This window comes from Spodoptera frugiperda, chromosome 7 (assembly GCF_023101765.2).
Source record: "Spodoptera frugiperda isolate SF20-4 chromosome 7, AGI-APGP_CSIRO_Sfru_2.0, whole genome shotgun sequence".
NCBI lineage: Eukaryota > Metazoa > Arthropoda > Insecta > Lepidoptera > Noctuidae > Spodoptera > Spodoptera frugiperda.
Genome location: NC_064218.1, coordinates 9,767,815 through 9,793,608, shown reverse-complemented (window position 1 = coordinate 9,793,608; position 25,794 = coordinate 9,767,815). Strand labels below are relative to the sequence as shown.

At 35.2% G+C, this 25,794-nt stretch overlaps 3 protein-coding genes across 3 annotated transcripts in view; 2 read left to right on the top strand and 1 right to left on the bottom strand.

Moving 5' to 3' along the window:
- The window catches only part of LOC118265789 (uncharacterized), a 62,640-nt gene extending 56,642 nt beyond the window's left edge, over positions 1 to 5,998 (top strand). Inside the window, exon 6 of the mRNA XM_050695193.1 lies at positions 3,447 to 5,998. Coding sequence (XP_050551150.1) covers positions 3,447 to 3,644 — 198 coding nt within the window. The 3' untranslated portion in view covers positions 3,645 to 5,998. The remainder of the gene's footprint in view (positions 1 to 3,446) is intronic.
- Positions 1 to 7,972, top strand: part of LOC118265771 (protein fem-1 homolog B) — an 87,683-nt gene extending 79,711 nt beyond the window's left edge. The window contains exon 15 of the mRNA XM_035578932.2: positions 7,955 to 7,972. The gene's annotated coding sequence lies outside the window, so the exon portion shown is untranslated. The remainder of the gene's footprint in view (positions 1 to 7,954) is intronic.
- On the bottom strand, positions 5,993 to 16,848 carry LOC118265790 (5-formyltetrahydrofolate cyclo-ligase). Its single transcript, XM_050695090.1, has 5 exons — positions 16,724 to 16,848; positions 8,830 to 8,890; positions 8,133 to 8,388; positions 7,515 to 7,642; positions 5,993 to 6,474 (listed from the first exon to the last, which is right to left on the bottom strand). Exons 1-5 carry the CDS (start codon positions 16,846 to 16,848, stop codon positions 6,382 to 6,384), a joined length of 663 nt encoding a protein of 220 aa, XP_050551047.1. The 3' UTR covers positions 5,993 to 6,381.
- Between the last annotated feature and the right edge of the window lie 8,946 nt (positions 16,849 to 25,794).

Here is a 25,794-nt window from a genome sequence, read left to right as displayed (position 1 = left end):
AGACAGGTGATCCGATCTAAAGTTTATACTACAATTTATTGAAGCCTCGCATCAGCACGAACTGTGTGGGCTTTATTATATTTAAAATGACCATCTTTTTATCATTAGTACCCTTAGTATGAGTTTGCTCAAAACGAGGTTCGGCGCTTTGATTGGTTGGTTTATTCGAGTCGGTCTGTCAGAGTGCCGAACGCGCTTTCGTTTCGATTACTTTAAACGTAAAGTAAACTCGTACTAAGGGCACTGATCAAACATTTTAAACATAGGTTTTCTGAGTCCTCCAATTGACCAATTTGAAAACTATAATGTTTACGGTAAAAAGCTTTAAAGAGAGAGGAGTGGAAGGAAGGTAGGGAGGCCTTTGCCCTGCAGTGGGATGATCATGGCTGAAATCTAAATCTAATGTTTACGGTTCTTAAATAAAACAATGGTTTTTCAAAACCTTTTCAAAATAGACTTTGGGTTTCTTTAGGATTCGTTTCTATAGACAATTGCTACAGATGCTTAAGGTTCTTACTTATTTTAATCTTCACCATAAACGTAATAGATAAGAAGACTATCATATGGAATTTTATCCGTGCCTACTTACACAGGAGACGCTCTGAAGTTTCTGTCTATTGCCATGGGACAAAGGCTTTAGTTTATTTATGTAGATGTATAAGAACAATATCTAAGAGCCACCACACCATCATCAATGAGCTTCATACAATGATGTTATCAAACTGACAAGATTTATAATGAACAAGATTGATTTAGAAGCAGTGTGCATGACAATGAAATGTGTTCTGTCTTACATAAGTGTGACTGGAGCTCTGATACTGAGGTCAAGTCATGCTCGCCACGGCCGGCTCTAGGATGGATTGGCTATCATTTGTCACAGCGCACCGTGTAGCGTGTGTCCTATTTACAGGGCTTCTTAATGCATTTTAAGGTTTTAAATGTGATTTTTGATGATTATTTTTAGTTCTTCATTCATTTGTTGTTTCTATCAGTAGTATTAGTTTTAATTTAGACTGGTTCGCTGGTCAAGCCGATTCCCGTGTCTGGCAAAGTATTAATGGGCTTTATTCGGTTTTTCGAATTTCTCAGTGGTAGCTCGGAGTCTGAAATTGTGCCCGGTATATGGCAAAGCTCACCACCTATTACATGTGACTATAATACAACTGGTAACAAGTGAGTGTACAATGTACATTGTTCAATGGCATTACGTGCCGCAAAGTCCACCTCTGCCTACCCCTTCGAGGATAAAAGGCATGACGTTGCATTGCGTATCAGTTTTGAATCGCGGGGATTTTCTGTTTTTATTACATCACTGGCATTCCCAGTGATGTAATAAAAATTAAAACACTGAAAGGACTTTAAAGCTTACCATTTGAAAGATGTCTCTTCGATGTCTTCTGAGTAAGCATAGCTACTAAGCCACTGCCATTATTAAACTTGGATGCCTCATTTACTAAAGCCTCCACAGGCTCGGCACAGTTGCAGAATGCAGTATGTAATTGTTAAACATTAACTAGTTGTTCAAATTGTCTAATTTTACAGTAATTTAGTAAGATTAATTTGCGGGCTTGGTCCAATGTTAGAAGATAATGTATTATGTTTAATTAATTGTTTATTTTCGTTTTAGTTTAACTCACTTGTTAAACACTCCCTTGTTAGATTTTAGAATAATACTTCAATAGTTCATTTCACTCTTATTTTAGTAACAGAATTTTATACGTTTGTTTATTTTTACAAATTGTATTATTTACTTATTTATTCAGGTATCGTGAAATATTTTTTCACACGGTATCGTGATTTTTTTACGTTATCGTGAAATAGTTTAATATGTTACTGATCAATGCAAAAAAAAATTAAAACTGAGTTTTTTTTAATAAAAATACCTTAAAATAATTGTCCTTTAACAGCCATATCCTCAGCATTCACCTATTTACCACATAACTATGTATTATGAAAGTTGTATTATATGAGTACAACATAATGAATTATCTGGTTTTCAACAACCGTCAGAACCTTGGCTCCTGACATCCGGTACACTTTTACAAAGGAAACTTATATTGCAAATCCAATCAACAGATATAATTATATGTATCCAAGTATTAAATAATAATATAGTAATTGTCGCTTGTACACATATTTCCCAAGAACTTACAGCCTGTAAGACTATTAATTTTATGATATCGGTTTAACACAACTTTTTGTTTTATTGTTATTTCATTTTAATTGTTTTTTTTTCTTGTGACACACAGTCGTGTTGAAATGACAACTATATCTGTGTTCTAAAGCTGAATAAAGACAACCCAGATGAATCATATTTTAATACTAGTCGTACGAGTGAATAGAAAAGTCAATGCATACTCGAACTGCGCATCTTCTTCGCACAGGTACATAGTAGCATAAGTGGAAACGGTCACATAGTTTCACAGCTTACCTGTTACATCTTTAGCATAGCAACATAACAGATCTCTGGTGGAAAAGCATTTTGTTACTTGACACTAGATAGTGCAAAACCTTTAAGAAGAATTATCTTATATATCTTATCTTATCTTTATCTTTTAGACAAGAATAGTCTTAACTATCCTCTCCTTGAAAATTATAAAAGGGTCGAAAATAAATAAAGCCATCATCAGTTTTGAAACCAAACTTGTTCTCCGAACAGAAAACCAATATTTTCAACCACAACCAGATCAATCAAACGTGTATATATTTTACGATAACGATAATCTCTTTTTAAACATTTAATTAAAAGTTATTACTTAGCAATATCTATTAAATCTTGAGTTTTGCTCTGATTGACCTATTTACCTCGTATCTTAATTATAGTTATATGTTTCACTTAAACAATAACTGTGTTATTACACCGATGGACTCGGTGATAAAACTTTTTAATTATTACTTAATGAATGGTCAAGAACATTGTAAGTCTCATGGTAACCCAACCCACTATCCCCTATCTCTTTTTGAAGGTTTCTGTACCGTTAGCTGAGCAAGGTTTCCGATCAGAACTTTCATTGTTGAACATTGTTTATGCATACAAGGATGGGAACTTGTATTGTTTTAGTTAAATATGGGATATAATGACCAATAATGCACCCAATGCATTATATCGACGGTTAAGAGGCTAATTTGATCTAAGAGACATTTTTAGTGATATTATTATATACATACATAGCGTTGTGTTTCGTTGTGTGATTGAGGTTACTGGAGGCCCATTACCACTCTTCTCAATCTTCCCAATCCCTGATTGCCCAACAACCCTTACATTCCTAAGCCTAAAAAAACATCATTTGAAGAAGAAAAATTCAGTGATTCCGAATATAATAATGTTGCTTAGATCAATTTTATTAGCCTTTCAGTCATTGATATCATACAATGCGAGTCAGTTAATAACAAAACAACATTTAGATCAAAACACTTTTCATAATATACTTTTCTTCTCTCCACAGGCTGCCAGTGCTCTCTTCACACTGGATGGTGCGAGGGGCGAAGCTCTATCTCGCCGCTTAGCTCGAAGTGAGCGCAGGCGCCGCCGCTGCAGAGCTGCCCTGGCCATCATCGCCTTGCTACTCCTGCTAGCTGCTGTAGGAGCCGTGGAACTCCTCATGTCAAGAGGACAAAGAGTTTTTGGAGCTGTTCTACGCTAAGATTATTGGTTCTTCATCGTCTACAGTTGATGATTGACCAATAATCTTTAATAAGTTTGAGAATATAACCAATAAGATTAAAGAATTACTCTAGTGTTGAACACCGCTTCTAATAGGAGAGTTGCCATAAATCCTGCGCGACTTGGAGACCACATTCAGTCATTGTAAGATTAGAGGATGCTACTGCCCGTTTCTCATTGGAAGGTCGAAGTTCTAAGACGCCGCGATTCATTGTTCACACGCTTATACGTGATCTGAAAGTTCGTGGTACATAATGAATAGGTACCTACATCAGGAATGAATTTGCTTTTTCCACCACCACTGGGGATAGCGAAGAAGTTAATCAGTTACCGTAGCTTACGTATGCGTGTGTAAATTAGGGTATGTCCTACCGAATAACCGAAGTACGATAATCGCAATTTCTCACTAAAACTAGAAATCTTATTAGCTAGTGTACGACCTACGCTTTGAATTTCTTCAGTATGACGTACGCCTAGGCAAATAGCAAGTCCTATCTGGAATTCTTATCATGTTGTTGGCAGTTGGCACTACTGCTTGAGATAGATTATGTTCGGAATGTTGGCATAAATGTGGACTTAGCAGATAAACAAACAAGGCATAAATGCTCGAAGCTTTGGCAGTGAATAGCTTGCTTGGGATAGTACAGTCACACTCAAAAACAAGTGTAGTGATTTGATTTTTTTTTTGTTTAGTCAGTACAGGCCGTATTACACATGATTTTTTTTTTAATGTGGTACATCTAACAAGTATGTAAGTCGAGATGCAACGAAAATATACACAGATCAATTTTGGTAATTTGAAATTGAACAGAAAAAGTAATCAAGCTTTTATTTTCTATAAGTTTATAATTCTTGTTATTTTAAGAATAGTTTTAGTATTAATATATTTCAATTTAGGAAAATATGTAAAAATGCTTGTAAAATCAAACGATTTGGATTCCACTATCGAAAATTATCTTTAGGTTATGTATTCCTTATTTTTTTTATATTACCTAATGTAAGTAGTTAATTTTGTAAATACGTTAATTTCTTTAATTTTATAAAATACTTGTACTTATTTGCCTTCCTATTTAGATGTAGGATTAAATTAAATTTAAATAATTAGATATTAATTTATCATTTATTTTCATCAACATTTTATTAATTCAGATATTAGTTTTAAACCTAAGTGATGATTTTCCAAAAAGTATACATGAGAATATTTTATGAATTGCACGAAATCGAAAAAAAGTACCTATTCAATTTATAGGTGACAAGATTTTCAAAATATAGTAGGTATTGCACCAATTTATGACATGGATGATTCGAAATTTTTTTATTATTATTTCATAATACAAGATCAAATACTTTTTCTTCTTCCTTTAGTTCAAGGATACAAGAGAAAATTAATTCTATTTTCGAAAAAATTGACTATAGATCATAGAGAGAAACATAGCTTGTCTCAGTTGAAAATAGTGCCTTTAATTTTTTAATGACGGGAGATTTCAACTGCCAATTAGAAATAAACATACATATTATTGTCTGGATAATATTTAAATAAAATATTCTTAAATTAGTTATATTTATCATATTTCTTTAATATTATTTCAACTTATTTAAATCAATTAATTCTTTGATAGTGGGATACAATCTAAATAGATTTAGCTTGTTTTGGTATTTTCTGTATATTGTGTAGAGTAGTTAATGTATGAAATATTTAGGTAAGCATTCAGGTTTATTTTTTAATGTTTTAATTTCTTTTACCAACACTGGAGGGCGTTGGAGGGCATGTAAAATACCTACAAATTAAGCCCGTATCTACTCATGTTTTCTGTAAACAAGATGTTTTGTGGCACTATTTTTTAAATAAAATTTAAAACGCCATTTTAGATTCAATTTTATTTGGTGCCATAAAGTGTACAATATTTTTTTTTGCAGCAGTATAATTTAAATTTCGCTATTTTTGTTTTCTTAATTTAAATAACGCTTAACAATTTGGCCACAAACACACTGTGTATAAATTTTTTTTTCGAAGAATACTTTATACTTAAAAATTTAAATACAGAATGATTTTGTTTTAAATTGTCATAAGATTGCCATGTAAAAATATGATTATATTTATTGTATTAAGTGGCCTTTTAGTATTGAACTATTTGTGATCGGAATGTGATTGTAATTGTTACTTTTAGTAAATATATTTTATAAATAAGTTTTAAATGTCGAATCGCAAAGTAAATTACATTTTGAACTAAAAAAATATAACGTGTCAATATATTTTTGCGATCGACTGTACATTAATGTACTCTTTATAGAGTGGTTAAATTTTTGTGTAAAAATAAAATAAAATAATGAATTCTTTGGTGTTTTATTTACAATACAAATGCATTATTTCAACAAACATATTAACAAAAGTATCTTTAACAGATGATTAGGAACTAACTACTTACAGTCATTTAATGGATACTTAGCCCAGTCCTTAGCAATTGTTTTCGATACAAAATTGTTACTAAGGAATAGTTTAAGTAATCATTAACACATTGAACGCCGTGGTGGTCACCGGTGACCGACGTTGAGGATTTGCCTTCAACAGTTTTCTATTGGCAGTCAAAGACTTAATTCTCTCTGAATGCAGTAATAAAACTTTGTCTTATTGATAATGAAGCAATAGATAATTATAATTAAAAGTAACATGTATATGTTACTTTTAATTATCATAATATAAAGTTCTATCGTATTAGTTAGTCAGCGTAAATAACTGCGTCCACTTTCTGGTCCTGTTCGTTCGTTGGTACATCGTCTACCACCTGGCAGTTGAAGGCTACTGCTACCACCTGCAATATTATTTAGTACAACATAACAATGCACGCTATATTATTTTCCAAAGGAATAGATAGAAACTTTAAATAAAATTGTGTGTAACTTTTTATCCTTAAATACATCGGGCAGTAAAAATTGATAAATGAAATTAATTGACTAATAATTATAAAAGTCAATTAATATTGCTATAGGCACACCAAGTAGGTATCTACTACTACAATTCAAATATACCTAAATGCTATTTGATTTGAGAATTTCAAAAATCGAAAGAGTCATTACCCGTCTTGGAAAATAAAACAATTTCTAGAAGTAAGTAAATATAATCCCGTTTAGGGGTACTACGTCCGAACGGCCCAAATCGAATGGCCCATGGGCCATTCGGACGTAAACAGAAATCAGCTACGTCCGAATGACCCACTAAAGGAAAAAAAAAGGAAAACAAAGGAGTAGTTAAAATAAATGAAAAATTATTAGAAAGTACATTCGCAAACATTATATTAACAAAAAAAAAAATATTATTAATGTTTTTTATATATTGATATATATTTACGTATATATATTTTTTAATTATATTATTAATATTTACGACCTAAAATATATAATTACTATATACTTAATTTAGTGCCTGTCGAAAAAAACTTTTTTTTCTTCCAACTTTTCAATAATTTTACCGATTTTGTAACTTTTTTTTTTAATTTAATTTAAGTTAATTGTATAGTTAAAATTGTTATTATATTATATTGTTATTTTAATATTTTGTTGTTTTACTCTTTAAAATAAGACTGATTATTACTACCAAAATACACCGACCGTACCCAAATATACATTGCACCCGAATGTACATTATGTAGTTCCTCATTTGTTTTTCTTTTTTTTTCCTTTAGTGGGTCATTCGGACGTAGCTGATTTCTGTTTACGTCCGAATGGCCCATGGGCCATTCGATTTGGGCCGTTCGGACGTAGTACCCCCGTTTAGAAAGGCACTTTTGGGTAACCTGATTAAATAACCTATTAGAAACTGCATATTATATCATATTTTAAATCCTTTACGTACCTTGGGTGCAGTTGCCGGGTTACTTCTAAGACCGGCGAGGAACTTGTCATAGTAGCCGCCACCGTGACCACATCTGTCTCCGGACTTGGAGAACGCTACTCCTGGAGCTATCACCAGATCCAGTCCACCTGAGGAATTTAACGGCTTGGTTAAGTAATCATTTTGGCGTAGGTAAGCCGGTAAACGAGCTGACGAATCACCTGATGGTAAGCAACCGCCGCCGACCATGGACATACGAAACACCAGGCGTTACAAGTTAGGCACTTGGCACACCAGCCTTTTGAGAGTTAGGAATTTAAAGGTTATTGGGGAATCGGGGATTGGGAAGATTGGGCAGGGGGTTATTAAGCCTCCGGTAATCTCACTTATAAAACGACACACAACGCAAGCGTTGTTTCACGTCGGTTTTTTGTGAGGCATCACTCCGGTCGAGCTGGGGCCTTAGTCTGCTATTACAATTGTGTCAGAATGTATAGCTCCATCCCTCTCGCACTGCTCAGTGATCGGCCATTGTGACACAATTGTAATAGCAGACTAAGGCCCCTGGTCTATTCGTGCCAAAGCATGCCTCTCCCACACTTAATAAATAGTACATATAAAGAAAAAAAATCAACTGACCAGTTTCAACAGCATCTTCCCTTTTCTGATCTTTTCCATGTTGTGCGATTCCATGTCTCGTGATGAACATGGTCTTCTCATCATCATTCTCCTCGAGGAGCAGCATCCTCATGATGCCTCCAGCGTACTGCGGGACGAAGGCCTTGGCTCCTCGCTCCTTGATGTGGCTGATGATGGGAGCAGTGTTGATCTCCTGGTCTGTGCTCATGTATAGAGAAATGCGCTTCGCTGATTTGTACCAGGGGTGGTTGATTATCTGAAATGGAGAATGTGTTGGTAATATAAGTTTCGGAGTCGTTTATTGATAAGTAAAAGTAACTTAAAAACGGTAACTTTTAGACCAACGAAAATCTAATACACGCTTTGTTCTGGATTACTATTATTGGTTATCGAATTTGGGTCTAAGTTACCTCTTAGGATCAAAGAAACCAGATCTTACCGATACACCAACTCGAATTAACGGATAGAATAAGAGCTGTTACTAGATCCAGTTCACCTGAAGATTTGTGTAAGTACCTAATAATGATATAAGATTACTTTCCAACCGGCATTTCCTGTCGGACTACTTTGAGAAGAAATGCTTTGTTATCTTCTAAAGTGCTTAATTTAAGATTAATTGAAATAAATGCTTTGACTTTGACTTTGAATAAAAAATCTGTTATCTAATATAAAAAATCTGTTCTATATAATTATTTACCTTCTCATAAACTATCTTGGACTGGCGGTTCTTCTCAGATAGTGCTGCGATACGTGCAGTTCTCCGTCCTCAACTCCGCTCTAGTTTAAAAGTACGATCTTCGACATTTTGTGAGTTATTCTAAAAACTGATTATCTATACAGCTGAATAAATTGTTCGACGAAAAAATAAGTACATGTGCGTTCTGACTTTTTTATGAAATAGGTGGCAAACGAGCAAACGAGTCACCTGATGGTAAGCGATCATCGATTTTGCGATCTGCTGACATGTGCTATGTTACGTTGTTGTGGATGAGTTTGGCATATCCACCAATCATATTCATTGGTACACATAGCTTAGCACTTGTGGAAACAGATTTAGGTCTAAGATAGTGTTATTTCAAAATAAACTGGAAGGATGCGTGCTTTGATGGATGACGTATAAATACCTGCACGGTTTTAGCTGATATGGATGTAGTGCAATTTTAGATGCGTGCAAACGATGTTGTTTCGAAAAAAATGGATGTGTGCTGGTAGTTGGACTCGAATGGTTAGCTTTGTTTATACAGAGTCCTACATACTTTGCGGCGGCGCATTACATAGTACATAAAATACTCGAAATGCTACATCGCTTAGTAATCAGCAGGAAACGGTCACATAGTTTCACAGAGAAATATAGCTACGATTCATTGAAGATTCCATAGCTACATAGTCACATGTGTTCTCAGGTTTTTTGCATGTGTAAAATGTATGTATGTAGTGTCAAATGTCTTTTGATTTAATTAGCACACTTAGAGTGCAAATGAATTGTAAACATTTCGGTACTATCACCAGAAAGTTTAATGATGTCTATTTTAAGTTGTAAAAATTATGTTATGTTCTAACACTATCCATATACTACGTGCCTGTATATTGTTAACATTGTTGAAATAATTCTGAACTTTTTTCTGCGTTTCATGTTTAGCCCGTGTTATTGTATTTTAAAGAACTAACTAAGACGATTTAAAAAAATCTTGGTAAGTATGTAGTATGAAAAGAATAATTTTCTAGTTCTTATTTAATAAAGTTATTCTTTTAAACATTGATGCAACTAACCTTTATACGAGTTCAATTGTAGATATATAGGTTAACTGTTACGACAACACTATACTAGTCAACGCAAGAAAGTTTGTAAAACTAACAGAATGAAGTTGGTCACAAGTTTATATTTATGTAAGACTAGTTTTGCCCGCGAATTCGTTCGCGTGGAATAGTAAGTTCCGGCATTTTTGGTTTTAACCACATAGTTCCCGATCTCGCGGAATCTCTTCAAAAATGAGATGTAGAAGATATTCCATTTAACTTCTTCATAAATCAACATAATGAGCTGGCGTTTGAATTCTAATAGACGTGGATAGTGCTGCATGGCGCATTGCTAAAAATCCGTCCTAAACAACGCTTAAACGGGGAAATATCGGAGTGATCTTTCCGACACTTTGTGATGTTATTCTAACTTAAAACAAATAGTCAAATGCTAAATATGACGAATTTATAAGCAGTCTGAAAAAGAAATTATATTACGAGTGATGCGATCCGTCTATGCGTACGATAACCAAGCTTGTAGGCTGTTTAATTTAAATGGAAGGATGCGTGCAATGGATATGTATCTAATATAATTAATAATGGTTGGTCTTACAATGGTATAGCTATGTCCAGAGGAGAGTTAACTACAGCAGCTACTTTTGTGGCGGCGCATCTTCATACAACATTTTATACGCACCAGCTACATAAACTTAGTATCAGTGGACACGGTCACATAGTTTCACTTAGCTATTACATACTTGAAACAGCTGGATAGCACATTTCTGGTTGAAAAGCACCCTTTGTATGTATGTATGTCAAATGTCTTTTGTTTATAGCACATTGAATGCGATTGTTTTGTAAACTTTTCTGTCTATCACCAATGTTTAAATGTTATTTTAAGTTTGATTATTATGTTATGTTCTAACACTTCCATATACTACTGCTTGTAGTATTGTTAACATTGTTGAATGTCGAAGTTTCGCGATTGATTTCTTATTCCTAAAAAAATAACTGACAAGACGATCTTACTTGGTAAGTTTGTAGAATGAAAAGCACATATTTTTAGTTCTTATTTAACAAAGTTATTTATTTTAAACATTAGTGTAACTAACCTTACGAGAAAATGTAGATACCAACTGGTAAACTCAATTTACTAAATTCACAACACTATACTACAACGCAAGAAAGTAAAACTAACGGAATGAAGTTTTGGTCCCAAGTTTATATTAATTAAGATAACGCAGTTACGCACTTCTTGTTAATTGCAAATTGTTATAAATATTATTATGACAGTTTCCTTATCAAAAGTACGAGTGAATCGATAGTTGTATTATCTTCATTCAGCATTAATCTTATTCAAGGCTTCTTTTTGTTAGTGGAATACTTTCCATTCCAGGTTCGTGGCTGAACGCTACGCTCGAGTTTTATGTTTTATCGGTTCGAAAATTCTCCACGTCGTAACAGGGACAATAGACCCTTCCTCTTTTACATGGAACTCACAATATACCAGGTCAAAAGCATGTTGAGTATATTACTTCAGTATTGCATCTCAGCCTAATCATTCGGGGATTTTGTTGACCACATTATTTTCATTACTTTGCGGTACAGTAGGTGAAACTGCGCGGAAGTAGCTAGTAAATAAATAATAGGCGTTATTTTTTATTATTAATGTTTTATTATAAAATCTAAGTCATAACCCACTTCTAAATCAGTCTACCCGGTCTTTAGGTCACTAGTTTACTATAAGATTGCTCCAAATACCAATACCAAAAGGGCTTCGATTATTTATTGGGCAATTTCAATAGTCTTGCATTAAACTTTGGTTATAAATGGTCATAAATCGTTGGAATAATTATGATTTATGATGGATGCAGTTAATTTTGATATATCGTCCAAAAATTTAGATTTCGAGGTCATATTACATCTTCGTGGGAATTAGGTAAATGGTTTCGATTAATCTTTTATATATACGTTTATTGGGTTAGTTGTTTGTACTCGTAAACTATAAATGTAGGTACTATTATATTTAGAGATGGTTTCAAGTGTCACTATCCTAAAAGGCATTTTCGGTTGGTTTTCGGGGTTATGCATGAATGTTGGGACTAGTCTCGTTGTTAATATGTGTTCCTGTGTAATCATGGGTTGAGTCCTTACGAATTATAGCATTAAAGTTCATAATTTCATAACAAAATTAGCGAAAAGTCGTTGTTACATTGATACTTCCCTATGGTCAATGTAAAACATTTCAAGGTTATGCCTACCCAAAAAAATCTATGGTAGCAAAATTACAGTAGCGCCATCTATATTTTGCTTAAACAAAACTTTAATAGTATTAGAGAGTTTGAGATTATTTTAACAGTGATTTACAGGAACCTGCCATTTGATTTTGTAAGTATGTTAAAATCTGGGGGGACGGCAGTGCCCCCGCCAAATCGAGCAAAAATACACATATTTTATACCCCATAAGAGGTAGACAGAGACGAAAACAGAGATTTAGAAGAATAAGTAACAAAATACAATACATGTAATGTCATCGTGTGACGTCTACAAATAATACATAGATAATTTAATGTGTATATTTTTGTTATCTCAGTAGCTCAATTCTAACAGTGATTAAATAATTGCTGCACTGTCATTGACGATTCGGTTGGCGCAATGGCTGGGCAACTAGTTGCTGTGTATCGTATTGTGGGTTCGATTCCCAGATTTTGTGGGATTCAGAAATAGTTGACCCAGGTCTATGTGTATTATAACCGCGAGAAGAGATATTCTAAAGTAATCATATATTTTTTATTAAAGTGTGGTAAGCCGAAGTTAAGTTGACTCTGCATAAAAAATCTCGGGCTCAATATAGTACCTACTATGAATAATAACTATCATAATAAAAATATCACATTCATTAATATTAATCAACTAGTGTTTATAAGTTGCATCAGCGTATATTAGATAAATAATACGTACATATTTTATGAAGCAATAACGCAAATCTACACTCATGATTGAGTGATTAACTATAAACAGGAGCTAAAACACAACCGCTACTTTCCATTACCGGTGAATATTATCTAAACAATAAACACAAACCTAACAATTTCTATAAACTAACACTGAATCAAACCAGTAAAACAATCAGATTTTAGGTCAGAAGCCAAATGATTATAGTCATGAGATGTTTGTACGGAATAAAACTTGTAAATACGATGATAAAGCAAATTATTCTTACCAATAAGACGTCAGATTCACTTTGAGTGTAAAACAGACTGATAGCAAACGATAGGAGTTGATAATGAAATAGGAGTCTAGCGCTAACCAAAACAAACTTCGTGACACTACTTCCACACGTGGTCTAACTAGTAACGCCATCTGTTGGTATCGCGTTGGACTAGTTGGTGAGCACGTTCGTTGAAGAAGGTGTTGAAATGTTGTTTAATGCGGGGTTTTGATTATAGATGGCACTGTTAGTGATTCTTTGAGTTGTGCTAGACTAGAACTGAATAATATGTACTTTCAGTCTGTAAAAGTTCTATGTGCCTAAAGAAAAAGATGAAAGACTGCTCAAAAGGAAACGGTTGATTTTTTTTTGCCAACAGATTTTTATATGAATGTACTAGTATTTTTTACATGAATGCCTTCATCAATTTATATTGTTTTGTTTTCAAATGACCTCATTAAACAATTTGCACAGGCAAACAGACCTTTGTCATCTAATAAGGGTTCATGCGAGGGGTCGTTAAAAAAAATATTATTACTTTTGTTTTTTTTTGGATTTCAGAACAATGTTAATGAATTAATCTTTAATACGTTCCCTTTCGTAATCCTTTCAGGGAAGGTACGTAGGTGTAAATTTAATTTAATAATAATAATATTAAAACCTACATAGAACTAGTACATATTATATAATAGGTAGGTCGAATTTCTGATAAAATTTTGATAACGTCTATTTTAATCCCATTTTTTATATTAGGTATTCAGGTAGAAAAAATTAAGACGTCTGGAGATTTCAGCTACAAAAAGTAAAAGTTAAAAAAAGATTAAGTAAATCCTTAATAATCCTCAAAAGATTCCTTTTCATTTACATAATCAAACGCCTTGGAGAGTCGGAGTACCTAAGAAAGTTTATTTTGGTTGAAATTGTATAATTTTTAACTGAGAATCAAATAGTTACAAGCGTGGGAGAGCCATACTTCGGCACGAATGAACGGAGTTATCACCAAGGCCTCACAGAAAACCGATGTGAAAGAACGCTTGCGTTGTGTTTCGTTATGTGAATGAGGTTACCGGAGGCCTAATTACCCTCCTTCCCAACCTTACATATCCCCGATTTCCGAATAGGCCTTGAATTCCTGACCCCAATTAAATTCCAACCGCCAAAAGGCAACGCACTTGTAACGCCTCTGGTGTTTCGGCTGTCCATGGGCGGCGGCGATTGCTTCCCATCAGATGACCCGTCTACTCGTTTACCGGCTTATACCATGAAAAAAAGCTATTAGATAAAGTTATCTTTACAACTTAAACTTTTTCTTTAACTGGTCCATTATCTAAACATACTTGTAACTACTATTATCATCACGCTTATCATTCAATTTGACACTAATATCTAGATGATCACAAAACAAGATTGATTACAAGTTACAACTAGATAAAAATATGTTTAGCTTTCTACTTAATTCCTACCTAATTCGAAGTGATCCCAAGAGGGATCAGGTAATTTTGTGGCTTACGGCAGAAATTAATAAGGATGTTAATCCAAAATCTCTTGATCGATCTTTGTTTTTGGCAGGAACTCCACAGACCTACAATTAATACCATAAATCAATCTTAATCCACAGATTTTACATTGGGATCTTGAACACGCTAGCTATTTTTAAAAGAAAAAACAATTTTTATAAACCAAAGGTTATTCACAATTTTCACCATCCAGCAGTTGCAAAAAAAAAAACGGAATCTTATTGACACTACCATCTTTATTCGAAATAGAAGCAAATGTAGTCTCCGAACCAACAATTTATTTAGGTTTTTGCCTAACTAAATTGTTCCTAATCCGACCCTTTACGCATCACCCTTTAACCTCTTTTGACAAATAAGATTCTGCCGCCAAATGGTCCAATGCGTTGACCGCCAACCCTGCCTAAGTACCTGTGACCCTAAATAAATGTTGTAAAGTATATGATTACATGGCTTGCTCACTTTGGGTAATGGATAAAAGGAATTTTTCAAGGACATTTCTTTAGAATAGACATAAGTAAAGTGAGGGGGACACGTTAGAGGTTGATTTGAAAGTAGTAGTGAAGTTATTGGTAGTTAAATCATTAGTTAAGGTATCAGCTGTATAATTTTTGTGTGTTTAGTATGTATTTTGTACTTAATTACTTATTCCTTTTTACAGTATAAAGTGGTGACACGTGTAAGGGGTCTCTGGTTACTGTACCGGGACGAGCAATGTTTTACTGAATTTAATTAATTGTAGGGTGTCTGGAATTGATCACCTCAGCGGCAATAGGCTCATCTCTAATTATGTAGGATGTATAACATAACTAGTGGAATATGGATGTTATAAAACGTCACGGTCGATTTCGATCAAGGTGGCATTGGCAAGTTTCACTCTTTACTCGATAGGACGGCAGACCAACATGACCACCAGAGAAAGGTCAGACGTAGGATCAACGGCTTTACATACTTTCCGAGACACGGCGGTATTAACTACCGAACTTTCTGACTTGGGCTAATAATTGCATTTCACTTAGAAAATACTATTATAACTTTTTGCCCGGCGCGAAAATCTTACCCGTGACACGTTGCACAGTAGTCACACTCATACACTGCGTCAAACATGGATGTTACCGCTTCCATAAGCCTGCATTAAGTGTTTATCTTTTCAGAGATTAATTAAAACCCACTTAACAATAAACTGTATTCGCATTTTTACAGGTGACCAGACAATGTTTTAGGGAACAGCGAGTAAAGTTCCCTAAGAAAAGGAGGATCCTGATCCTGGCGGGCTTTCTGCCCAACTGTTGTTCGTTGGGATTTTCTACGGCTATCCGTGTTATTTCGCATGTAAACTTCATATGTGCGATGCAGGATATTTGTGACGTCATCCGTTGATTTGCTTGTCGATGTGCGACTTCTGTCATCTGTCACTTGTCACTTGTCAGATGTCGCCACATCACTCCCCCCAAGACCGGAGGTCGATCCTGTTGAGACGGCTGTCGATGCTTGAGATGAGCGGTGCCAGAGCCAGTGTAGAAATTCCCTAGTTCCAGTGAGTCGGGTGAACGGTGCAGGGTGATACTCCAGTGAGTCGGAGTAGTGAAGCTCGCAGTGTCCCACGGTGAGTCGGGGAATAGATGCTGCGAGGGTAGGTGCGTAGTGGCTAGCGTCTGCGTTGACGGGAGGAAGGCGTTCTCAGACCGTGTACAGAGTGCTGTGCCTAGACGCTGATGAGGCCGTAGGGAAGAACCAGGCTGCATATCTTCGATGTAGCGTGTGGTGGTCCCTGATGAAGCCGAGGATGCTGGTTGGCTGCGACTTAATTACCGCTCAGCGGAGAAGTGATGGGTGAGGGAGATGGCGATAAGGATGACGGTGCTGATCTGCTCCGTGAAGGTTGGTTTCAATCACGTCGGGGGTCACCACTTTAGGGAACAGCGAGTAAAGTTCCCTAAGAAAAGGAGGATCCTCCGACCAGGCGAAGTGATCATGCCTGGCGGGCTTTCTGCCCAACTGTTGTTCGTTGGGATTTTCTATCCGTGTTATTTCGCATGTAAACTTCATATGTGCGATGCAGGATATTTGTGACGTCATCCGTTGATTTGCTCGTCGATGTGCGACTTCTGTCATCTGTCACTTGTTACTTGTCAGATGTCGCCACAACGTCAATCTCATGCATGGCACCGGAGACAGCAATTTCCGCCATGACAGGTGGTAAGTACACTAAAATTAATTGACAGTGACATATGTCACTGTTTGACAGCCCCATTACGTTATCACGGTGGTTCAATGGAAGTGTTATGGGACCAGAATGGGGGCACTTGATAACGAAATGTTTGATATCAGATTCTGCAATAATGAATTAGCTTACTGGAAGTTTCCGTGGCGTAATGGATTTAGGGATTTATTTTGAGGCTACTGCTTATTTTTTGGTTGATATCTGAATTTAAATCAAATCAAATGACTTTAATGCATCCGTGGTGTACAGTGTGGTCTACAATTTTCATATATAGTAACCTAACCAAATAAGGCCTATGCCCCAATAAAGCCTATTTTGAAAATTTCCCTCTTCCCGATGTCAAATGGTCGCCAAAGTTTGTAGAATGTGCATGCACATTACTTAACTAATTTGAGCACAGCAAGCAACCCGTGCCGCGATTATGTTGGAACCTACAGACGAAAACAATCACGACGTGGAGCGCACTTTAGTTTTTATAAAATTCGAGTAGCGTAAACTGTTAGTATTTTTATATTTATCAGTATACGACGTGCCGTGTTTTGTCTGTATGACAATTATACATTTAGCCATCTCCTCACATTAGTGAAATAGCTATAATATCGGTGTATTTCATATAATCGTTGTTTTGTTTACCTATGTGCCATGCCCTAATAAAGCCTACAAAAAAGGCCTTATTACGGCATAGTTGTTTTTCAGTAATTTCAAAGAAAACGGATCACCAGCTTCTGTCAAAAAGAAAGCCAATGGATTTTGCAAAAGATGGAAAACGCTGTTAAAATGGTATAAAGGGGTAAACGGGGTGAATAGATACAGTAAAGGGGTGAATGGATATCGGGAAATTCTTCATAGTATCTATTCACCCTTCGAATTTTATGCACCCTGTTTTACCCGGTAGGCTGCTGCAGCCAGATATAACTTCCAAAGAAGTACGCATCATCTAAAGAGTGGTTTCCACTACACGAAAGCTAGGTCGGTCGCTAAATTGGCTACAGAACAAGAAGTTATTCTCATTCGTTTAACTAATGCTGGGGTGCCGATGACTTCAAAGATGTTACTTGGGTATATACATGATGAGAAACTCGTTTAGCCTGATGTATAATGACCAAAATTAATTAATAAGATCTCTTTACATTTATTAAAGCATTGACAAAGTTTTGTTATAATTAAGAAGTTGAATACTTACTAGTTTTTTTGAGGCCTTATTAGGACACAGGGTTCCCAATAAGGCCAAAGTGACACTTTAGTTATTTGTGTTTACAAAATTGTAATTTTTGTTTCTAAATCCATTTTGATTCCATTATTACAAAGTTTAATAAATAAATATAAGATTTTGAAATTATCAGCCCATTGTCATTTTAAACCTACGAGCTAGGCGGTAATAAAAATAAGGTAGGCCTTATTTGGTTAGGTTACCTTATGTTCCAATTATAGGCCCTATTGGGCACCGCAAAAGTACTTAAATTATGAATTAAAATTATAGAGATGTTGTAAATGTGAATTTTGATTTAGATGTCTTCATGTTGATTATCCCTGATTGTGTTCCTAATCTAGAGTGAAATTTTGTGGCAGGTTTTTATAATTACTATGGTACATTTAAAAATGATGATTTACCTATGGGAATACATCTTTCCCTACCTATTTCTTAATAAAAAATAGCGTATTGTAAGTTAAGTTAAAAAAACAACTTGGAACAGATAAGTAGAGTCATCTACAGCTTTTAAAATTTTAATTCGAATTTAACGAGGCAAGTTTAGATACTATCACAAATTCTGCTAGACTAGTCTAGACCTTTTATCTAAGTACTGAGATTACGCAAAGCCCTAGACAGATTTAAACTTAGAAATTCTTATCTAGCCAGGTTTTAGGTAAGTTTGTATACGATTAGAACGTCTAGGTACCATTTTGGCGACGTTCAGAGTAGCAGCGCGACTGTCGCCGCGTCGTGTGTCGCGGAATGCTGAAGAATCAGTCATGAGCCGTACTTAAGTAACCGAAAGTTTCTATGTTTCAACAAACTACAATTTTTGCCCACTTACACTTACTTAATGATTATTTAAACTCCTATTCCTAAGTAACGATTTTTTTTATCAAAAAACCATAGCTAAGGACTGGCTGGGTTAAGTAACCATTAAATTACAGTTAGCCCTAAAGAAAAAAAGTGTTATATTTTCTTCTATCTCAACTATTTACTTTGCCCACTCATCACAGAGTTATGCATAAGACTACAAAGTTTTATGTAAATAGTGTATGTATGTGATGTTATTCTTTCCTGAGTCTACTGATAACCGAGTGTGAACTAGGTTTAGGTTGTTTGTTTATATGTGAGCTATATGTATACATATTTCGAAATGCGGGCATTTGTTTCTTTATTTTTTGTAGTGGATCAGGATAATGGTTGACTGAAATAGGAACTAATGATACAATACTATTTTTTTATGATTTTTGCACGGCCTTCTTGTTGCAATGGTTAGGCAACTAAGTAGTTACTCGGACTACCATCGGGCTTACTGCGGATCCGACTCAAAAAGCAGGAGTAGGAACGGAGTGGTTTTTAGTCAGCAAGTGTCTGAGACTCCTACTCGCCTCGTACAAGGTGGGAGAAGTCATTGGATGATTTTCCCCCTAAAAAAGGCAACTTGTTACTGCGTAGTTACTACACGACATACTTTGACTAGTCGACTACTACTACGACGGACTACGCCGTAGTATGTTCTTTGTTTTTCATAAATTGTTGTTCTGGGTCCGAATGAGTATATGAAAGTGTAAGTATTAAAGCATCTATGACACAGGAGAAAAGCCTGTATCGTGTGCGTTAAATTAAAAATGAGACGTAAAATAAATAACGTTTGTATTGCCGAAGCAATGGCTCTTCCACACTTAAATATTTTAGAAAAAGAAGTCCATAATAATTTTCAAAACACATTATCTCCAAACCTAACTACAAATTTTAATAGCACGTCCTTCACGTTGACCTACTCAGTATGTACATAAGTGGCACATACACATATACATACATATACTATATGTATAGGTATATAGCTCGGTGGTATCTTTACATAGCCGTGTGTAAACTAATTTGCATGGAAAGAAGACGTCGATGAGACGCCGGCTTATCTCAGTAAGTCCGTGCATTACAGGTTATAGGTATATACTTATATATTATATCTTCTATACTATGGAATATAAAAATGAATCGTAGAATGTGTTGCTGAGCGCAAATCTCGAGAACTGCTGAAACGATTTCGGTGATTCCTTTTTTATTGGGTTTGTTATTGTTAGGAAAAGGTTGTTATGTAAAAATTAATATATTCAAATGTGCGCAGAAAAATTTGGAAATTTTTCTAGGTCAAACAAAGATTGCAGGAACCATTAGTAGAATATATATGTATAGTATATTTATGTAGGTATCTGTTTCTTAACATTTTAGCCTATACCTATTATTATATTAGCTCTATAAATGCGAAAGTTTGTGAGTTTTGGGTGTTGGTCTGGCCCTGGTCGGGCGGTGAGCTACCCGTGCTTGCCGTCCGCGATGCATTTGTGAAGACGAATATTTCTCTAAATGGGTATGGAAAATGCAGTAATTAAGAATTATAATTACATTACAGACATAAATTATGGGGCTTTTTAAAATGTAATTAGGTACATTTTATAATTTCATAAAATGCCATGAAATTTAGAAATGCTGTGTTTGGCTAAGCTCTTTTTCATGTTATACCTAGATATATGGTATAACTTTTGAAAAATAAATGTCACAGTTGTTTTAATTATGGTATAACTTTTGAAAAATTATATTAATTACATCTCTGCCTACCCCTTCGGGTCATACAACAGTGATATTGTACTTTGAAAAGCTTTTCGTGTCTAAAATGTGTTTTTCATAAGGAGTTTCTATTGCTCCTGAAAGACCTGAAAAAGTACTTTTAAATATAGGTACCGTTAATGTACTTAAGGTAAAAGTTCCTCCGTAAATATACATTTAAAAGTTTCCAAGTACCGTACTTATAGGTGCCTGCGTAGACTCGAAATTCTTTGGAAAGAGGTTTCAGTATTTTTGTATATGTTAAATATCTATGACATAATATGTTTACCTATATTATGACTTCCTCATTAACCCGTTGAATGCCGAAATGTGGATCACCCGAGACACAATGTATTTTCTATTGTTGTCTTATATACAAGGGGTTAATCGAGTGTTTACAGTACGACTACCGAGCAAAAGGTTTTGGGTTCTTTAAAGTATATTAACATATTTCTAATTCGGTAATATCACAGAGGTGACTGTGTTTTTTTTTTTGGTACAAGCTCGCCTCAACTTCTTATACCGATGCAACTCCTTTAAGCTATGATCTACAGTAGATACAACCATAAAACACCGGATCACTGAAGTCCGGCGCGTCTCAGGGACATGAATGTCTTGGATGAATTGTATGGAAATTATGATGAAAATGTCTTGGATCCCGCAACGAAATAAATCAGAAGATATTATTAGAGGAGAAGAAAAGACCTGTGTTTGGCAAAGGGCCCATCCAATATTACATGGGACTCGTAACATAAGTGTTAAAAATGAGCGTTGTTATAACATTTCTACCTCTTTTTACCTTCTTTGGAGATTAAAAGACGCGATGGTAAATGTTATATATTAAAAATACGTTTTTAATTTACTTTACTTTGGGTAATCTGCCTCAATCGGTTCGATTCCCGGGGTGGGCGAAGTATTGCTGGGATATTTTTTTAAATTTTACAGTAGCAGCACGGTGTCTGGAAATGTGCCCTGTGTCTGGGTATTTGGCAATAGGCTTGCTCCCTATTACATGGGATTTACAAAATAAATTGTAAAAAGTGGTGAATAAAAAAACAATAGGTACTTTCAATTCTTGTAAGTTGTTCTAACAACCATTTAACGTCATTCACATACTAAAACATTGACTAATTTCGCTATCACCTTACTTGAGCAATGATTAGCTATCTAATCATGTAATCAGTCTTCGTTGAGACTCAAGTCGGACACTTGACGAATGTATCGGAAGGAATTATACTGATAATATCTAAAGCTACAGTAATATTGTATGTTATCTTGAAATTCTATTGCTTATTTCTGCTTTTGTGCAAATTCATTTGTTTAATCGTTGATGTAGCGAAAAGCGGGGTGCTACTAAAGTACGATTTGAATAAAAACGATGTCGGGCATTGACTCTGTAATTGGGTTTGGTGAAGTAATACCGCTCATAGTGAAAGCCTGCCAAGCGTGGGGATTGCAATAATCCCCACGCTTGGCAGGCTTGGGAATCGCAGTTAGGTCACCAACAAATTTTAAGAATCGTGCTGCCCATTCCTTGGTGGCAGTGTGCAGTGGATGCAGATGGTGGCTAGTCGTTCTCCGTGGAGTACTAAGGGGAGGTCTTTGTCCAGCAGTGGACGTCTCTCGGCTGATGGTGATGATGATGATTATAATTATAACTTGTGAATAATCACAAGCAGACAAACTCATTACGAAACATATTTTGAATACTTCCTCCTTCTCAATCGATAAATATGTTCGAGTATCTGATGGATGGAATAAACAAAGTTGACCTATACTCGTTGATAAGTTGATGTGACAGACAGACGGACAAGCCCCTCGATATGATTAGTTGTAATTGGACGGGCGCCATGCAGGGAGCTCTATTAACCAGCTGGTACCAAGTAGTTGAAGCTTTCATTGTATTGTAGCTTGTGTGTTATTTTTAAGCTTAGAAAGGCAGCAGTTTCGGCTTAAAATGTAGGGTCGAAGAAATCATATAATATTAAATTATTGATTTTCGAATATAATTATTCGGATTTCTCAGTGAAGTTAGGTCACAGTCACTTTCTAGATTTACGGTAACTTGGGCTGTTTTTATTAGTCACACAGTACATAGTCCTTTAGAATGAAGCACCAGCTAGTAGTGAAGTATAGTACAATACTAATGGACACCTATAATTATAATTGTAAGCTCTGTCTTCTCTGTTCTTCTGCTGTCTAGCATAGACATTATTTAGTAGTTGTGATCAAGACAGTATTTAGTTGCAGTATCAAATGATAAAATTAGTTTTTATATAAATTAAAACAAATCATTCCTTTAGTACTTGTAATTGTAATCGAACTCCAAGTCTTACGTCCGCGGGTGTCACCCGAGACACATCTACCGTCTGCTATAAATAGACAAGGAAACTATATTTAAATCAACACTCTACTAGTTAAACTAATCGACGATCTTTACATTCGTATTTATTTAAATAAATGACTTTGACTTTGATTAAAATTCTTCTATACTTCTTATTTGTACATCTTTTTAAAAGATATCAAAAACAAAAGAATGTTAAATACCTAATGTAATTTGATTACATTCAAAAATAGAAAATGTTGAATATTTATTATGTATTTTGACTACATCATCCGTTGACCCGATGCAAATGTTATTGTCGAAAGGTCTCGGAGTCTCAAATAAAAAATTAGAAAAAAAATAGCATGAGGTCTAGGATTCAACAAACGTTTATAGTGATCAGGCTAATTACCTATCTCACATCACACACATCAACAGCCTATAAGTAACCACTGCTGACCAAAGGCCTCTTCTCACACGAAGAAGGTTTGAGCATTAATCACCACGCTTGCTCAATGAGGGTTAGCGATTTCAAACTCATAATTAAATATTATCGGCCCAGGTTTCTTTACGATGTTTTTCTTCACTGTTAGTCAGTGGTGTCTAAATAATCTTAGAAAGTACAAACATCCTTACCTAGTGTAACATTAAGTACCTCTGGTTATTTTGGGGAATAAAAGAAAGATGTCCCTATTGTGGACTTTCTTGGAGTGAATCAATTAAGAGATGGAAGTCATGTAACTAAGAGAGTAATGAATCCAAATTTTGATGGATGGACGAAGAGGGGCCGAAGTAAAGATGGATGGGTTGTGTCAAGAATTATATGAAGGAAAACGGAGTATGTGATATGATGACGTCTTATATGGGAACACGGACATAAGAGAAAATATTGCACTGATCATTAGTAACTTTGGATAAGGGTGTTTTTTGACCAGTTGCTATGTTACGTTGCGTTTGGCTTCCACCAATCATATTCATTGGTACACATAGCTTAGTATCAGTGGCACTAGTGGAAATGGACTCAGTTAAGCTATGTTTTTATATGGAGAAAGATTTATGCTATGGATGTGTGCTATGGATTGCTTTCCTACTATTCTTCTTCGCACAGCTACATAACTTACTATCAGTAGAAACGGCGTGTGAAACTATGTGAGTTCACAGTTTTATTAAGACATATTTGTAGCATAGCTACATAGCACATCTCTGGTGGAAAAGCACCCTGATGGTTTTTAAACTGACATTATCACCAACAATATCATTAGAACTTGAAACGGGATATTTACCATGTTTATTAATTTCTATGATTTTCCGATATTTCTTGTAGTTGATAGATATTTTTGTACGGAGCTTCTAATGAAAATAGTTATTCAGTATCCAAACCCACAGACAGACGGAGAGACTGGCCATAAATCTGCAACATTCGTAAAGTAACGTTACTTTATTTGTTTGGGCTTGTGTATCAACGGTGAGTGTTATATTGTACGCCAATACACTAGGCAGTGCGGATTTGTGTGGCAGTTTCACCAAATTACTACAAACATGTTTCAGGGCCAATAAGATATATTTCGGTTTACTACAACTTTATGATCATGTTTTGGTATTTTTTTAGTCTTTCGAGTCATTATTAAGTTAATTATTTTGGGTTTTTTGTTATTGGGATCTATATAGGATTTTGATTACCAATTTGATTTAAGTATTGTTATGCTACGTCATGTTGATTATCACGGCAAAATTTTAACTTTGAAACAATCTCGTTGAATAAGTTATCAGAAATGCAACCACTGTGGCACTGTAATATTTCTGTGAATGCAACAGTTGACAGTCACCTCTATGACTGTCGAGTATGTCCAGGAATGTCTCTACATTCCTGGCTATTAATATTATTAATATTAGTTGCAGGGTTTTTAATGGTATTAAATTTGCTTTGACGTTCAAAAGTGCCTGCATAGTGTACTCGTATGTGAAATAAACATTTTGACTTTGAAGTTGCATTGTCTAATTGAATACGATTACTAAAGCAAACTGTCTTTCTACGAATAATATTTTGTTCTGCCACTTTCGGTTTACTACACATAAAAAAATAATTAAACAATTCTGTGTAATTTCAACAGTAATATTTTTTTCTGTGGCTTTTTTGCGTTCGATTCTGATGTATCCGTATTTGTTCTGAGTTGAGCTCTAACACCGTGTGATGTTTGGTCTCCTGTTTCTGGTAGCTTTAGTATTGCACCATATCATTTAACATCGTGTAAGTTTGATTATTAACTAAAGTAAATTATTCTATGAACTCATTGTGTGCTTATACAAAGACGTTTTTGTCCGAAATAAGTTTTTATACTTCCAACCGTGTTTGCGGAGCTCAATTCTCTCCGTGGGAAGTCCGAATACGAAATAATATTATGCAAATATTCCAACTACGGACTGCAGTGAGAGTTGTTCACTTTATTCCCAACATTTACCCCTCTTCCTGCTACTGCTAACATTACTGTGTGCTGTATAATACTTCAGGGACCTTTAGAGGCACCTAACTATTCTAGTCTCATAATTGCAGTGCCATAATAGGTCCTCAGTGTTGCGTCTGATGGCTGAACGCTCACTGTGAACGGACCTCCAATTTCAACGTCATTATCATACTCGGAACTACTCGTAACTTAATCTACCTTATGTCGCGTCACAAGGCCTAAGTATTATGACGTCACATTGTTTGTACTCTTGCAGTTTAAACAGCAGTTCAAGTTCAATGATTTGTGTGTAGTTTTTTATAGGTGTGGCTGCATTCGGTCTTTGTCTCGTTGTGAATGCTCGCCAGCGGCACCAGGGGGCGCTGCGACACCGCCAGCTGTGTTCACGC